Here is a 16,679-nt window from a genome sequence, read left to right as displayed (position 1 = left end):
TTGTCATGCGCTGCAGTAGCTATCACGAACTTTAATTACGAAATTTGAAACAATACCTGTACTACATCTAAATCTATTCTAAACTCATCAATATACCGAATATTGGGAGGTACCTATGGGCTATATGAAAACGTGGACCGACATGGCCCATTTACGAACTTAACCTGCCTAGTAGCAAAATACACGTGTGTGCAAAATTTTAGACTTCTATCTCGATTTGTTCCAAAGATAGCGTGTTTACAACAGACAGACGGACATCTATACATTGACTTAGAATTTTACGTTGATCAAGAATATATACTTTTTTGGGTCTAGCATGAGTATTTCGAGGAGTTACAAACGGAATTACAAAGATACCGTAGTATGGTGAGGGACAAGTAAAAAACATTTTTATATAGAAGTATCTGGATTCAAACCTTTTCCACTTTAAACTGCAAATACTAGTGAGATCGGTTGATTTATATTACACGTATAAAATCGTATCTATTACAGGGTAAGATGAAAAAACTGCAAACAACTTCAGACTGCTGTCACTCGTCCGACAACTGTTAAAATTATTCCACTATCAGCTCACTATATTGTTCAGAAGCACACAAAAGCATTTTGGTGAGCATTTTCCAGAAAAAAGTTATTGGTGATGAAATTCAAGCGTGATAGTGTGATTTCTTTATATTTGGCTGAAAACCCACAAGTAGCTATCGTTAGAGCACTCCAACATCTAAATGTGAATAAATATTTTGTGTCTCGTACCATCGCTCGTTACCATGATACTGGTAGCGTAACCCGACGTCAGGAAGTGGACGGAAGAAAACAGCAACATCAGCAGAAATGGTTCGAGAAGTCAAGAAGCGACTTGGTCGAAACCAACATCGCAGTGGCCGAAAAATGGTTCGTGAGCTGAACATATCGCAATATTCCATTCGGCGAATATTGAAAAATGAGCTCGGGGTAAATCCATTGAAATTCCAAAAAGTGGAAGAACTTACATCGGAACGGAAAGAAAATAGACTCAAAAGAGCTAAAGAGTTGCTTCGCTTGGCCGAAAGTGGTGAACTGCCGAATTTGGTTTTCTCCGATGAGAAAACTTTCTTTGTCCAGCAGTTTGTAAACAAACAAAATTATTGTGTTTACTTGCCAAAGAGGTCAGCTGAAAATGTCCCCCTTCGGTTGGTCACCAGAACTCAAGCGATGGCCATGGTGATGGTGTGGGCCACCATAACAGCCGATGTTGGCTCTCCGCTCGTATTAATCGACCGTGGCATCAGAATAAATGCGAATATTATCGCGAAAATATTCTGGAGAGTGTATTAAAGCCTTGAGCACGCAAACATTTTGGCCGCAGACCTTGCACATTCTAACAGGACTCAGCACCATCGCACTCAGCACGCGCCACCCAAAAATGGTTAAAAAATGAGGTTCCTAGATTCATTTCCAGCGCACGACCACCTAAAGCAAGCGCTTTGCCGTGAATGGGCCAAAATACCGCAGAGCAACATTCGAGCAGCGTGTGACGGTTTCATTGGCGGTTTGAAGGCCATAATTCGTGCCAAAGGAGACCAATTCGAAGGAATCTAAACTTATTCTTAAATTTGATACTGTTTCCAACATTTTTTGCTTCCATTCAATAAAATTAAAAAAATATAAAAATTATGGCGTTTGACGTTGTTGAATTTTTTTTATCTCACCCTGTACACACAAAATCCATTAAAATTATCCCACAAATCCAAGATTTCTTGGCATGTATGTATGTTCTTGGCAGGAGGTACTTGGAAAATATGCAAGTCCTCTAAAAAGGTCTACGATTTTTGCCTGGGAAGTCCTTAAAAAAATTCGAAAAAATCTGAGCACCGGATTTTCCGAACTTATTTTAATGTGATACTGCCTCTATCTCTTTGAGCTAAGATACCACCTTCTGTAGAAATGAAAATTTTTGGAACACCAATTACGCTTTGTCCGTCAATGGATAACTGGTGCTTGGAGATGCTCCGAAAGTTCTAAACACATTATTAGATACACAGCAAATCCACCGTAGGACATTCTAAACATCTGTAGTTTTAAATATAACATCATCAGTAAATAAATATCTTCTACACAGAAACTTGGATAAGACTCTATATTTTTCAAACATCTCTCTTACCAACAAAACGGAAATCGCTGCAATCTGATGATGCCTAATGTAAATCCAGAGTAAATATAAAAAATACATTGTTTATAAAATATGTTCATATATATATTTAATCACTTTATTAATTTCTTTTGTTTTAAGTAATAAAAACTAAATATTAAACTAGAAAAAAAAATATAAGTAATAATAGAAAAAAGCTAAGGAAAAACAATTCCTTGGAATTATCACACATATAAAAAAGATACACCAAAAGTAATTAGTTGTACTGAATTTGTACAGAAGCGAGAAAAAGTTTTGCTTTCATGGTAAACACAAAGATAGAAACATAATTTTGTTTTTTGCTCTTAGCGATAAAAGTACACATACATCATTACATTGTTCTAGTGAAATGATTGCTTTACAAATGTTTACCATTATTCTTATTAAAACTGCTAGGTTTGCAGGAATGTTGTTCTTTAGAAACTATGGATACAATACTGCTGGAGGTAAAGTTAACCCTTGAAAAACATTGAGGAAAAGGAAGGATAAAAACGAACTTGTTGTATTCCATTTTTTGTGCAAATTACATAGTGATTTTTCATAAAAATAAGTGATTTTTAAAACAACAATTTATTGAGTTTGAAAAGCAATTTTGAAAATGGAACTAGATTTGAATTGGAAACTGTAAATTTTTCACTTTTAAGGGTAAATTTAGTCCCATGTGTACAACTTTTTGTATTGATGCAATCGGTAAGTACTTGATTATTGTGAACACACAATAGACAGTATTGTACCACAAGCGACATTTAAAGCTAAGTTACGATTAGTTATATTTTTTAAGTATACAAAGACTTACGAAAACTTTATTTTTAAAATATTTTTATTTCTAGCTTTATGTTTGTATATTTTTGTTGGTAAATATTCTTAAAATCTAATATGAATTGTAGTATCTATCACATTTAAATATACTTTGAATTGGTTTGAAAAAATAACAGTTATGTTTTTTTTTCTTATATACTAATTCATTAAGAATTTTGAGGAACTAATCCAGTTTTTGTTTTCCTTTTTTATTCGGTTGTAACAATATTTATTTTAGAAGTGTTTTGTATTAAAAAATGAGAATTATATTGTTTTTATTATGGATTCGATAAAGTAAAGTAGCTTTACACGACATAATTTCAATCTTACATCTAATAGCATGGAATTTTCAAGCCCATAGCGTAATACCTAAAAATTAAAAATTTCAGAAAACTAAATCTTGAGCATTTCTCAATCGTGACTTACTTCAAGATTAAATTTGAGCCTTAGGTTCTAATATTGATAATATTTGGGTCCATATACACAAAAGGAAAGGAACATGCGGAAGGAAACTAAATACACCCATAGTTCCTTTCGATATTCTTCATAAAATCACATTCTGAATCGATTTATACATGACCGTCAGTCTTTCCATGTATTTTTGTAAACAAAGTACAGGTGGCAATTATTGTCTGGTTGAGATGAAATTTTCCACAACTCATTTGTTTGGCCCAAGGACGAACCCTATTGAAATTGGTGATAATCGGTTTAGATTCAGATATAGCTCCCATATATCTTCATCCAATTTCAATATTATTGTCGCTATATGTGTAATATTCCTCCAAATTTCGACATATCTGATCGAATTCAGCCCTAAAAGCAAGTACTTCAAATTTGGTGAAAATCGGTTCACATATAAATATAGCTCCCATATATATGTTTCATCCGATTTGACGTTTATTGTGCACCAAATGATTAATATCTACCCAAATGGAGTAGATTTCTGTAAAATTTGTGAAAATCGGTTGGGATAAATATATCACATTTGTAATATACACCCCACAACAATGATATCAGATACAGCTCTGAAATACCTCTGTCAAATGTTATCGATATCGGTTCAGATTTGGATATTGATACCATATATAAATTTATCAAATCTTCTACAAAAATATTACACTTCATTCAATAGCTTGACGAACTTCGCTTGTTTTCCGGTTATTTTTCGATGAGTCCAGTCTGAAATCACTACCTAATAAGTTGATTATTACCTCAAGAAATTTGTTCCTCTGATATCACTAACTACCAAAGATGGGAAATTTGACTGTTTTTTTTTAGATTTTCAAATGCCGAAAAGATGTAAACTACGAAAACGTCATATACCAGTCTAAAACGCAGAAAAAGTATAAAACGTCACAAACTTCCAAAATATTGTATTTCGAGTTGTTATAAACTTTTTGGCAAATGAAACTTATAATGCCCTCAGTACATAATGTTGTAATGGCGTTTTTGTGGCACTTCAGTAGGACTACAAAAACAACAATATATCAAAAAACATTTAAAACACATTGGATTGTTGCTAAAAATTCATATCTTTTAAGCATATGCATGCTACTTCGAAATCATAACAAAAAAGCTACATTTTATTGCTATGGATTCGAAGTGAAATGTAAACTGCTTTGATTCAGGCACTCTCCTTTGATACCAGGATTGCCATGTGTAAAGAACCTAAACAACATAGAATTGTCAATGGTTTTTAATATTTATATCCATGCATTTGGCGCTGATTCATTTCAAACTATTAAGAAGACATATTTGACTGTAAATCTGCATTAATAAGGAATATTCATATCACAAAATACTATTAAGAAAATGTTGTGGAAACCTTGCAACACATCGGATATAAAACGATGTATCTGGTAGCCGGTATTATTTATATGTTTGGGCAATTTGATCTTCCATGAGTATCCATGAGAACTAAAAAGTATTAATATTAGAAAACCTATTGTATTTGGTTTGCCTGAAAAAAACTGGGAAATACCTACAAAATTTTAAGTTAATAAAAAATAAGAGCAAAATTACCATCCCACTATTGAGTTGTTTTCTACTAATTTGTGTTCACATCATCTCTTAATTATTATTAAAATCAAATTTTCGTGTATATTCCAAAATTATTTGAATCTTTTATAAATAATACTTTCATGATCGATTTTTCCAGCTCATATGTATTTTCATTTCCAATATCTTAAATGGTTTTGGTTTCGGGGACGTGTGTTTAAATTAAAAAAAAAACATAAGCGAGTCACATTTAAAATTAAGGAAAATAAAGGAGAATGCATAAATATGGTACAAGAAATACTGCACTTACAAACTACTAACAATATATAATAAAAAAATAATCGGTAAATCTATTGATAACAGAATAACATGGCATATGTATTGAATTCAATAAAAAAACGTATATCTCATTCTTGAAAAAATAGGGTACTTCATATTCATACTTCATTATAGCATTGGTAAGATGCCTTAGATTTATTTTACTTACTTCATCTACTGATGTTGTCGTCTACGATCTGCAAAGAAATAAAAAGACAAATTAATACTAAAATGCTTAATGTTTGGGTAGGTTTTCTTAAAAATTTTGCTCAAATAGGCATTTTACCCTGTACATATATTTTTAATTTGTGTTATTATACGGAGAAAGGAGATCGAATGTTATTTAACAACAAAGTAGACTAGACTAACCATTGTGACCTTATGTGTAATTGATAATCGACAATCGCTATTTAAAAAATTCTTTTAAGTGGCCTATCCTTTTTGAGTTTTCGCCCGGAAAGTCATTTCAAATTATCCTTTAATTTAATTAATTTTTTTTTTAATTCAATCAATAAAGTCCACACGGAAATTTTCTACATGTTGTAAAATATGGTGGATAAGGACTACAAATGTTATGACCTTTTGTGCTGCTGATGTTACATCCAGGCTATTGGACAGACGCGTCAATTGAAATCGATACATCACAATAGGTGATCCCATTAAAAAAGAGTCGAATCGGTCTTGAATTCAAGAGTTGTAATTAATTATTTAGAACAAACAAAGTAGTAAATGTATGAGGAGCGTAGAAAACACGCGCATATTCATCGTTTAAATGCCATGTCAGACATGTATATTGCATCCAATGTATATCACACATGGAAAACACATAACTTTTTTATCGACAACAGCTAAAAAACTATGGTGAAACACATATTATTCTTCTGGAATTGACAAGAGTTTTAAAACATGTCCTATGTGTCACTACTTTTTGTCATGCTGTAAAGAAATTGAATGCTGATTAGGAAAATCTACTCATATTACTCAATTACACGACGAGAAATACTAGTTGTTTTTATCTACTCACAGTTTGTATTAGAAGGGCTTAGAGCATGGCTACTTGAGTGCCGTTTTATTACTGATCGCACTGATGATGACGATGTCGTTGATACTGATGATGACGATTTGCCTGGAGCTTCCACAATTGTATCCTTCTTTGATGTGTTGCCATTTAAGACTGGATCACTATAAGTAATGACTTTTGGTATTGTACTTTTACCCTCAACGTCGTTGTTGTTATTCATAGGCAGAGATTTGTAACGTTGGAATGATGTTCGGGGCTTTTTAGTCTGTGTTGCTTTTTCAATAATTTCGTCCAGGGATACGAACCAATCATCAGGACAATCATCTTCTAGGAATTTCATATAAAATGAGGAACGTTTTTCCTTCGTAGCTGAAGCACAAGAGGTTGAGGAAGTGTCAGCCAATTCTAAAGAAGTATCAGCAATGCTAGCTGTTGTCTCTTCATAATCCATCTTTGATGATGACTTATCATTCATTCTTGATGATGATGGTTTTTCATCAGTCTTTGATGGGAATGGTTTTTCATTTATTTTCGTTAAAGAAAGTTGCTTACTACTTGCTGTAGGTGTAACAGCCTTGTTGCAATTTTTCGTGGCATCATTTTTATTATTCATCATCGATTCTACTTCCTGTGTTGCTGCCAACAGGAAACAATCCTCATCAGAATCATTGAAAAAATCATCTATAGATTCTCCTACGCTGCAAACGGCATCCGGGGGTGATGCCATTTTAACAGTCGATGGTGTAGATTGAGTTATGCTGACTACAGTATCAGCCGAGATTGTCGCCGGCGTTGACGATGATGATGTTGAGGTTACAGTCTGGCTAGTTGAATTAGAACTGCCAGTAGAACTAGAAGATGATTTTTGCGTTCCAGCGCTTTTTAGTTGCTCCTGTAATTTGGCACACCGTTGTTTCAGTTTTTGATCTGCTCGGGTTTTTTCCACCTTTCTAATTTGTTGTTCTCTCAACGCATCGTAGGCCAAACGTTCTCGGGTGCGTGCATTTGTAATTTCGGTGCTACTGGAACCGGCCGAAGTAAAGCTACTATCTGCAGCATAAGCAGAATCCGGTGTCCGTGAGGATAATTCTTCTTTGGAGCCCGCAGAATAGCGACTCCATTTCCAACCCACTTCTGGGCTGTCAATGGCCAGTGTCTGAGATAGAAGGCATGATGGGGAAAAACTGCTGTCGAATAACTTAGGCGAATAATCTCCACAGTCATCCACACACATTCCAATTTTTTTGTGAGGTGGTGTACAGCATTCAATGCCTCCATCCGAAGAAATAGAAATAATCGATGGTGATCGAGTTACTTCATTTTTAATGCCATTGGAATCCCGGCTACCTAAGGCACTGTTCGAACCAGCTGTTCTCTTTAAGGTCTGTGGTGAGGCTGCAAACGATAAAGGAAACAATTAAATCAACCCTAGATTTGATTGAGCAATTTTATTTACCACTGTGTCGCTTGTTGTTCAAACGCGTACTCAACGATAGCGAAGACCTTCGTTGCAGTTTCGGAGTATTATCCATATTGAAAAACTGGAAATTATCACTATTTTGTTAATATTTATACATTAAATTGTTATTTTATTTGATTTATATGCAGAAAAACATGAAAGAAAACAAATGCGGGAAAAATATCAACAAGTGCGGCTTGTCAAAGGTAGCAGAGTATGGAGCCTCTGCAATGACTATCGACGGCGTTGGTAATGTAAGAATCGCAACGCCGGCTAAATGTGAACTAACTGCGGTAATAATTTATACGGGACGAGAAAATTTAATGTCATGTTTAAACAAGAATTTTAAAAACGTTTGGTTTGACAGTATTCTTTTACAATATACCCATGGCAGAACAATACAGGTAGATGCATCAACGCTTGGGAGCATTGATATGTCAAAAAAAATTAAATGTTTTTTGCAAATATAAGTAGATTTTTATATGTTTCCTTATATTACGTCAGTCGGAGGCTATTAAAATTCGAGTTTTTGAAAAATTTTTACAAATTTAAATAATTTTTTATTCAACATTTTCAATTCCAAAGTTGGTTTGACAGTTCATTGTCCCAGCAGCTGTGTCGACGCGACTACCTATATTATTCTACCATGAATATACCTAACGAAACATAAAAAGTTTCAAATCTAATAGAAAGTTTACATACAAAAGTTTCTACGGATTATAAGGGTTAGCCCATTATTAAAAGTTAGACCACAGGATGTAATAGATCTAGCCATGGTAGAAGTAGATGCATCAACGCTTAGGAACATCGATATGACAAAAATTTTAAATGACTTTTCAAATATAAGTAGATTTTTATATGTTTTCTTATACGACGTCATTCAGAGGTTATTATAATACGCGTATTAAAATTTTTTATAAATTTAAATAATTTTTCATTCAACATTTTCAATTCCATTTCAGTTGATGCGCCTAGACGCATCGACACAGCTGCTGGGACAATGAACTGTGAAACCAATTTTTTAATTTAAGATTCAAAGTTATTCAAATTTGTAAAAATTGTTTAAAAATGTATACCATAACAACCTCCGATTGGTATCATATAAGAAGACGTATAAAAATCTTAATATTTTTGAGAAAAAAAAAAACATTTTATAAATTTTGACATGTCAATGTTCCCAAGCGTTGACGCACATACCTGTATTCTTCTACCATGAATGGAATCAAAAAATTATTTTGCCAAAAATATTTAATATTGGGACAATTAATATAAAAACAGTGATGTGTTTCATCTATATGCCGATTCGGATTCTAAATTAATTCGGGAATGAACATTTTTATTTTTGTACTGTAAGTCCGTTTCAGTATATGCGAATTAAGCAAATAAATCCTAGCACAACACATGACAACGTCAAACTTGAATACGTTTTGGCCTTTTTTTGTTGTTTTTGGTCAATATGTGTCGCAAAACAAAATCAAACGTTGAATCTGTATTAGAGTCTGTTTAAGCCAACAAATAGTATGTGTACATTAGAACTTTTTGTCGACAATTTAAATTTACTGGGTTTTCTTAATCCGGAAAACTATAAACTTACTATTTGACTCAAGTCTCCACTACAGTGTTGCACTTGTTCTAACGCAATTTAAACGCCGTATATAAATAACAAATCCAGTGGGATTAATCAGTCTGTTCCAAAATACATTTTTCTTTTGGTGCTCTATTCTGTCAAAACATATACACTGTTTGCATATTTATGTGTATTGCTTAAAAAAGGACATTTTTTCAAACAGATACAGAAAAATGTAAAATTTTGGGATAAAAGAAAATTGGATTAATATAATAGGACCAAAGTCGGATTTTAGATAGCCCTGCAAGTACATTTTTCTATTGAAAAAAACTTCTTTGACAACATCTCATTGTCAAAATGTGTATATACATAAATCAGAGATGAGAGCATATATTTGCTCTGGTCCATAAAATCCATGAATCTACTAGTTTTGCAATTTTTTCGGTATCATATAGAATAAGAATAAGACTCTAGTAAATGTTTGCATTTTTTTCTTGTTCCTTTTTAGTTATGCAATGCATACAAAAACCAATTTGTATATGGTTGCCCTTAAATAATATTTGTTGTAGATTAAGTCTTATCTTGTGAAAAATCTATCATATCCTTTGGCAAGGAACTTAAAATTATCTGCTCCAATAGAAATTTTGAAGTATATAGCCTTCATCTATTTTGAAACAAAAACATATTAGTCTATCTTCACACACTAATAGTTTTGTAAAACTGAACGAGGTGAGTCTTATTTAAATGTTTAAAGGTACGCGTATGAGGACGGGAAACAACTGAATTTTGTATAAGCAACACAGCTTGACGAAAAGTTTTGTTTATCGCTGTAAAAATTTCTCGAACACCCTAATACCTAATAAACACTCTCATTGAAGAGAGAGAAATGGCTGAGTTGGACCAATCAGAATTGTTTGCGTGTGAATGCAAACAAATAACACAGCATTGCTTTTCTTGGTAATTAATAACAAATACATGTATGTATATTTTGTATAATTATATTGATGAAAATTTAGTTAGTGCTTATTTCATATTGAAATAAAATATATAAATTTTCACTTATCTTTTTTTGGCTTTCGTGTTCGTTGTTATCATATCTGTGTTTTTGCATTCTGTCATGATGCTCTTCCTATTTAAATCAACTCTGCATACAAAACATTGACCGATTGAAAGAGAGCTGACAAGTCAAGTTGAAGTAGCGCTCTCCCTCATTAGTTGTTTTAGCACCGGAGAGTAAACATTTGAACGGGTCTAGTGCGAAATTTCTTTGGTTTCAAAAAAGGGTGGAAAAACCTTCCTGCATTTTTTAAGCAGACGTGGCCAGTAAAAACTTTTTGTTATAAATTAATTTAAAATAGTGAAGAATTTGTTGCATTAGTTAAATAGAAGAATGAAGTACTTACTTCTAGTGGGATTGTTATTAATTGCGGGTAGGTTCATTGTGAAAGTGAAAATTGTTATGCCGGTCCAACAAATTCGGCAATTGTGTTTTTTGGATTTGTAAACTTTTTTTTGCATATTTTATAAACAAAAATCCGTCGATTTTCAGGTTTTTCCCAGACAAAGGCCGATGACGCTAAAGAAGAAATTGCCACCGAAACAGTTGACTTGAACTTGGGATCATTCAAAGAAGGTTCCAGAACCGGTACGTAAATCTTGCCCCCTTCTCATATGTGTACTCACTCGGCATTTAACACCAACAACATCATTATCAAAGCACTTAGCTTTTACTGACATAGCCCTACTTTGATTGTGTTGAATGACCGGTAAATAGCAACAATTACCACGTCAGATTAATCAAAAACTAACATCTACCTTGTAATCTGTGGTTTTTGTCAATGAGAGATAACTTTGACAACATTATTTTTAAGTTCGATTGGTTATTTTCTAACAATAACTTATCATTTTACATATATTTTCAGATACCGATGCCGTTCAACGTGAAGAAGAAGCCATTAAATTGGATGGCCTTAATGTTTCCCAATTGAAGGAAATACGCGAAAAGGTATGTGTATGATCCATATTGTTGAAATACGCCCACCCAATCGCCGTCATTCACGTTTAACGCGGGACAAAAGTGAATGTCAATTCTTGGATAACAATGAAAGCGTTCGAAAATTGGGTCATGCTCTCAATTATTAGATTATGATCTTTTATTGTAAATTTGTTGGAAGTTCAAACATGACATTGGGCGAAAGCTCAAATAACATTGCATAGAGTGGAGGTTGTGGTGAACTGCTTAGCGGGCCAACGAAATATTTGTTTACGTTTAAAAATGTGTTTTGAAATTCAGAACATTTTTTACACCGACAAAATATGTTGCTCTACTGGGAGTTACTGAGAGATCAAAGGGTGACATATGTTTTTAGAACTGCAACTATTATTATATGTGCCAAAAATGATATTACTAGAAAAGGATTTCTTATTAAGTTCTTCAAGGCGTTAGATAATATCTTTACATCAATGATGATTTATGCCTACAGTAGATTTGATTGCGAGGCAAAATAATCAAATGTCGCTAGATTATTATGTGGATATTCAATATGGCCCCAATTCTAATCATTGAACAATGAAGTACAATTTCTTCTTGTGGTATCCTTGCAGTGTCGGAGCGTCATATTGATCTTTTAATAATGACATTTTTCATATGTGCATACTATTGTTGCATTAATTGTTGATAGTAATAACTAAATTGCTTTTTTTTGCTTCTATCACAAATTTCTTGCAAAAGTGCAATATAAGTTTACCTGTATATTTCCAGTGAGCAGATTGTCGAACTATGACAATCAGTAATACATATTCAGTGCGTTAAATTTGATCGCTCGATGATACTAATTTCTCAACGAATACAATTTCCAGATAAAACTTCTAACGCATTTCTTTTTCAATCATTATTTTTCAATCCTCTTTCCACTAATTTTATCATTTTCATTAGAAGATGATGATGACTTGTTACTCCACACAATTGATTACATTTATTCGATTTATATTTTCCGTATGACCCGGCGGAAGACAAATATCCAGACCGCTCCACTTTTTTCTAAATTTATCTTTCAAAGCTACCTGTACCAAATATTATAATGAGTATGACTTTTATTTCGCCAACCCCAATTCCTTGTAGGCCAAATGTTACTATAAACCACTATTTTTCGTTCGCAATCATTCGTATTTTCACAGATAGACAATGACTTGGGTTTCACTTTAATTCTTTTTGTAAAAAAATCACTTTCAGAACATTATGTTAAAATATATAGAACGATCTAAGTAGTTTTTATATCATGGAGAATAGATAAGGTAAAATAACAATACGTGAGATAAAGCTTTAATTTAACTTTGTAATTTAGAGTTAAGTTGCTCTCTGGACGTTATATAGTTATCGGCCGATTTAAGTTTCATTCATTTCATTATTAGTTTTTAATCAACCTCAAATTTCGTTTTATATTTAATTCAACGTCTCTTACAATGGTCATTTAAAATGCAGGTTAAGTGTTAACTTCATTTGTGCCAAATATTCAGCTTTTCACTCTATGCATTCCTCGGTTAACCAACTCGACCCTTCTGTCTCGTACATTTCCATAGTCGTAACAGAGTTTCCTCTATTGTAACTGGAATAACATATATTTTTGCGGGTAATGCTACACCATTTAAGGCGCCACATAATACTATCACATTACGTACTTTCTTCGTCGTCCACCTATGAATTGTTGTTGTTGCGACACATGATATTTATTTGTATAAATACAATTGTTTCACATGAGATGTCAGCTTTGTGTTGGCAAGAAACCATTCACCACAAGTGCAAGAAACCTTTTAATAATTTTTTTACATTTTTATTTCATTGCAGGCTGAGAAGTTTAACTTCCAGACAGAGGTTAATCGCATGATGAAGCTCATTATTAATTCCTTGTACCGCAACAAAGAGATTTTCTTGCGTGAATTGATCTCCAATGCCTCAGATGCCATCGATAAGATACGTCTCTTGGCTCTCACCAATAAAGATGAATTGGAAACAAATCCTGAACTAAGCATTCACATTAAAGCCGACAAGGAAAATAAGATTTTGCACATTATGGACACTGGTATTGGTATGACCCAACAGGATTTGATCAACAACTTGGGTACAATTGCCAAATCGGGTACTGCTGATTTCTTGGCCAAAATGCAAGATCCGTCTAAGGCTGATGGACAAGATATGAATGATATGATTGGTCAATTTGGTGTTGGTTTCTATTCTGCCTTCTTGGTGGCCGATCGCGTTGTGGTGACCACTAAACATAACAATGATAAGCAATACATTTGGGAATCTGATGCCAATAGCTTTAGCATTGTTGAGGATCCTCGCGGTGATACCCTGAAACGTGGTTCTGTCATTTCGTTGTATTTGAAGGATGAAGCTCAGGATTTCTTGGAACAAGATACCTTGCAAAACTTGATCCGTAAATACTCCCAATTCATTAACTTCCCCATTCGTTTGTGGACCAGCAAGACTGTTGAGGAAGAGGTGCCTGTTGAAGATGAAAAACCAGTGAAAGAAGAAGAAGAAAAAGAAAAGGACGACACTACTTCTGAAGATGATGTTCAAATCGAAGAAGATACCAATGAAGACGACAGCGATAAACCCAAAACCAAAAAAGTTTCTAAAACCGTCCACGACTGGACTTTGATCAATGACAGCAAACCTATTTGGACACGCAAGCCAAGCGAAGTTACTGATGATGAATATACTGAATTCTACAAGAGTTTGACTAAAGATACTAGCGAGCCTTTGACACATACCCACTTCATTGCCGAAGGTGAAGTCACCTTTAAGAGTTTGTTGTACATTCCTAAAATTCAACCATCAGAATCATTCAACCGTTATGGTACCAAGTCTGATAATATTAAATTGTTTGTCCGCCGCGTCTTCATCACTGACGAATTCAACGATATGATGCCCAATTATTTGAATTTCATTCGTGGTATTGTTGATTCGGATGATTTGCCTTTGAATGTGTCACGTGAAACTTTACAACAGCATAAATTGATTAAGGTCATCAAGAAGAAATTGGTACGCAAAGTATTGGATATGATTAAGAAGATCAACAAGGAGGAATATGAGAAATTCTGGAAGGAATATTCAACCAAGTAAGTAATATTATTACGATCCTTTTTTCAATGACTAAAATTTTGATTAAAATTTAAAGATGATATGTTGGCATTTGTTTTCGCGAGAAATGTTTGTATGTTATAGATTGTCATGTTATATAATTATCGCAGATTTGGCTACCAAATCAAATATTGTTTTGAATTTGTCATAAAATTTCGTTTATCTTGAAATTACAAATCTTTTTATTAGGAAAGATAGGATCGATTTTTTGTAATAAATTTTATCTTCTGTGAATATTTTGTAATAAATCATGTTTTTAATTATTTCTTCCAGCATCAAACTTGGTATCATGGAAGATCCCAGCAATCGTTCCCGCCTTGCTAAACTTTTGCGTTTCCAATCATCCCATGGTCAAGGTGTTACCTCGCTGGCCGAGTATGTTGAGCGTATGAAGCCGAAACAACAAAATATCTACTTCATTGCTGGTGCCAATCGTGGTGAAGTTGAAAAATCTCCCTTCGTCGAACGTCTCTTGGCCAAGGGCTATGAAGTCTTGTACCTTGTTGAAGCTGTTGATGAATATTGTATTTCTGCTTTGCCCGAATTCGATGGCAAGAAATTCCAAAACGTTGCCAAGGAAGGCTTCAAACTAAACGAATCAGAAAAGAGCAAAAATAAATTCGAAGAATTGAAGAGCACTTTTGCTCCATTGGTTAAATGGTTGAATGAAGTTGCCCTTAAGGGTCAAATCTTAAAGGCTGAAGTTTCTGAACGCCTAAGCAATTCACCCTGTGCCTTGGTTGCTGGTATGTTCGGCTGGACCGGTAATATGGAACGTTTGGCCATGTCCAATGCCCATCAAAAATCAGATGATCCTCAACGCACTTACTATTTGAATCAAAAGAAAACTTTGGAAATCAATCCCAGACATCCATTGATTCGTGAGCTGTTGCGTCGTGTGGAAGCCGATGAGGCTGACGAAACTGCCAAGGATATGGCTGTCATGATGTTCCGTACAGCAACCTTGCGTTCGGGCTTCATGCTACAAGAAACTGCCGACTTTGCCGATTCCATTGAAAGAATGATGCGCCAGACATTGGGTGTTTCTGTTGATGAAGAAATTGAACTCGATGAAGATGATGATGATGTTGAAGAAACTGAAGAAGCCAGCGATGATAATGCTGCAAATGGCGGCAATGACAATGAAGATGATGAAGACAACCACCATGATGAGCTTTAAAACAGAACACTCTGTGTGAAAGCATTTCATTAATTACTAGTTTTTAGACTGAATTTATAGTTTCTTGTAGAAAACGCTCAGAAGACATAATGGTAGACACAAGTTGCATTATCATGGCAAGAGGATCATCGCCGATTTGTGTTCCTTTTTCCTCCATTCATTTACACAAAATTCATTGTTTAAGTTACACACATATCTTGTATATTTTGTATAATTTTTTTAATTTATTTAAACTATATTCCGAGCAAATTCTTTCATTTTTGTTCTAAAGAATTACTCGGTGGTTGCAAACATTCAAATTTATTCTAATTAAATAAAATTATGAAAACAAAACGGAAATATTTTCTATGATAAATATATATATATTTTAAAAAATACATTTTGACTTTTTATTCAATTGAAGGCATGTAGTATTCAAGGAAACGAAATAAAACAGAGGTAGTCATATATTGTTGACCGAAAGAGTATAGGTGAATACAATAAAAATCGATCTATAGCACGAGTATGAATTTAGTCAGGGTTTTATGTCTTTGTGCCTTTGTTGTAACATGGAGAAGCAAGCGAAAGGAGGTATAGTTCGTTTTGGTGAGAATCTCATTTTGAGTGGAGTCCGTCTGTTCTATGTATTTTAAACAAAGCACAGGTTACATTTATTGCCTGATCGAGGTGGAATTTTGTACACAGCAGTTATATGAACTAAACAACCACGATATTCAAAAATATATAAAATATAGCTCAATAATTTTATCGAGATTGGTTCAGATTTGGCTTCCATAAATATATTCGTCTGATTAAAATTGTATTGTGCGCCATATGGGTATGTATGTGTATTTCTGCACATCCTACCGAATTTTGCCTAGAAGCAATTACTTCAAATTTTGGTGAAAATTTGTTCAGATATAGCCATAGCTCCTACATATGTTTCATTCGATTCGGCTTTTAAATCCTTCGTATTTGCAATATGCACTCCATAACAATGATATTTGGTACCAGACAAACCACATAAATACATCTTATCTCAAATTCAA

At 33.7% G+C, this 16,679-nt stretch overlaps 2 protein-coding genes across 2 annotated transcripts; one reads left to right on the top strand and one right to left on the bottom strand.

Annotated features, from left to right (window-relative positions):
• Positions 1 to 5,013: 5,013 nt before the first annotated feature.
• Positions 5,014 to 8,092, bottom strand: LOC101898995 (uncharacterized protein DDB_G0271670). The gene is made up of 3 exons (XM_005180140.4): positions 7,756 to 8,092; positions 6,303 to 7,694; positions 5,014 to 5,475 (listed from the first exon to the last, which is right to left on the bottom strand). Exons 1-3 carry the CDS (start codon positions 7,829 to 7,831, stop codon positions 5,453 to 5,455), a joined length of 1,491 nt encoding a protein of 496 aa, XP_005180197.2. The 5' UTR covers positions 7,832 to 8,092; the 3' UTR covers positions 5,014 to 5,452.
• Positions 8,093 to 10,525: 2,433 nt separating this feature from the next.
• On the top strand, positions 10,526 to 16,028 carry LOC101899169 (endoplasmin homolog). Its single transcript, XM_005180141.4, has 5 exons — positions 10,526 to 10,755; positions 10,875 to 10,970; positions 11,248 to 11,330; positions 13,170 to 14,449; positions 14,745 to 16,028. Exons 1-5 carry the CDS (start codon positions 10,716 to 10,718, stop codon positions 15,649 to 15,651), a joined length of 2,406 nt encoding a protein of 801 aa, XP_005180198.2. The 5' UTR covers positions 10,526 to 10,715; the 3' UTR covers positions 15,652 to 16,028.
• The last annotated feature ends 651 nt before the right edge of the window (positions 16,029 to 16,679 follow it).

Source organism: Musca domestica, unplaced genomic scaffold, assembly GCF_030504385.1.
Source record: "Musca domestica strain aabys unplaced genomic scaffold, Musca_domestica.polishedcontigs.V.1.1 117, whole genome shotgun sequence".
In the NCBI taxonomy this organism is placed as follows: domain Eukaryota; kingdom Metazoa; phylum Arthropoda; class Insecta; order Diptera; family Muscidae; genus Musca; species Musca domestica.
This window is presented reverse-complemented; position numbering and strand designations above follow the sequence as displayed.

Bases quoted from the DNA above. Each gene is read 5' to 3' on its own strand.
- LOC101898995 (XM_005180140.4), bottom strand. From the start codon at position 7,831: ATGGATAATACTCCGAAACTGCAACGAAGGTCTTCGCTATCGTTGAGT. The intron at 7,695-7,755 runs GTAAATAAAATT...TATCGTTTGCAG, and splicing joins GAACAACAAGCGACACAGTG to CCTCACCACAGACCTTAAAG. The intron at 5,476-6,302 runs GTGAGTAGATAA...ATTTCTTTGCAG, and splicing joins AAGCCCTTCTAATACAAACT to ATCGTAGACGACAACATCAG.
- LOC101899169 (XM_005180141.4), top strand. From the start codon at position 10,716: ATGAAGTACTTACTTCTAGTGGGATTGTTATTAATTGCGG. The intron at 11,331-13,169 runs GTATGTGTATGA...ATTTCATTGCAG, and splicing joins TGAAGGAAATACGCGAAAAG to GCTGAGAAGTTTAACTTCCA. The intron at 14,450-14,744 runs GTAAGTAATATT...TATTTCTTCCAG, and splicing joins TGGAAGGAATATTCAACCAA to CATCAAACTTGGTATCATGG.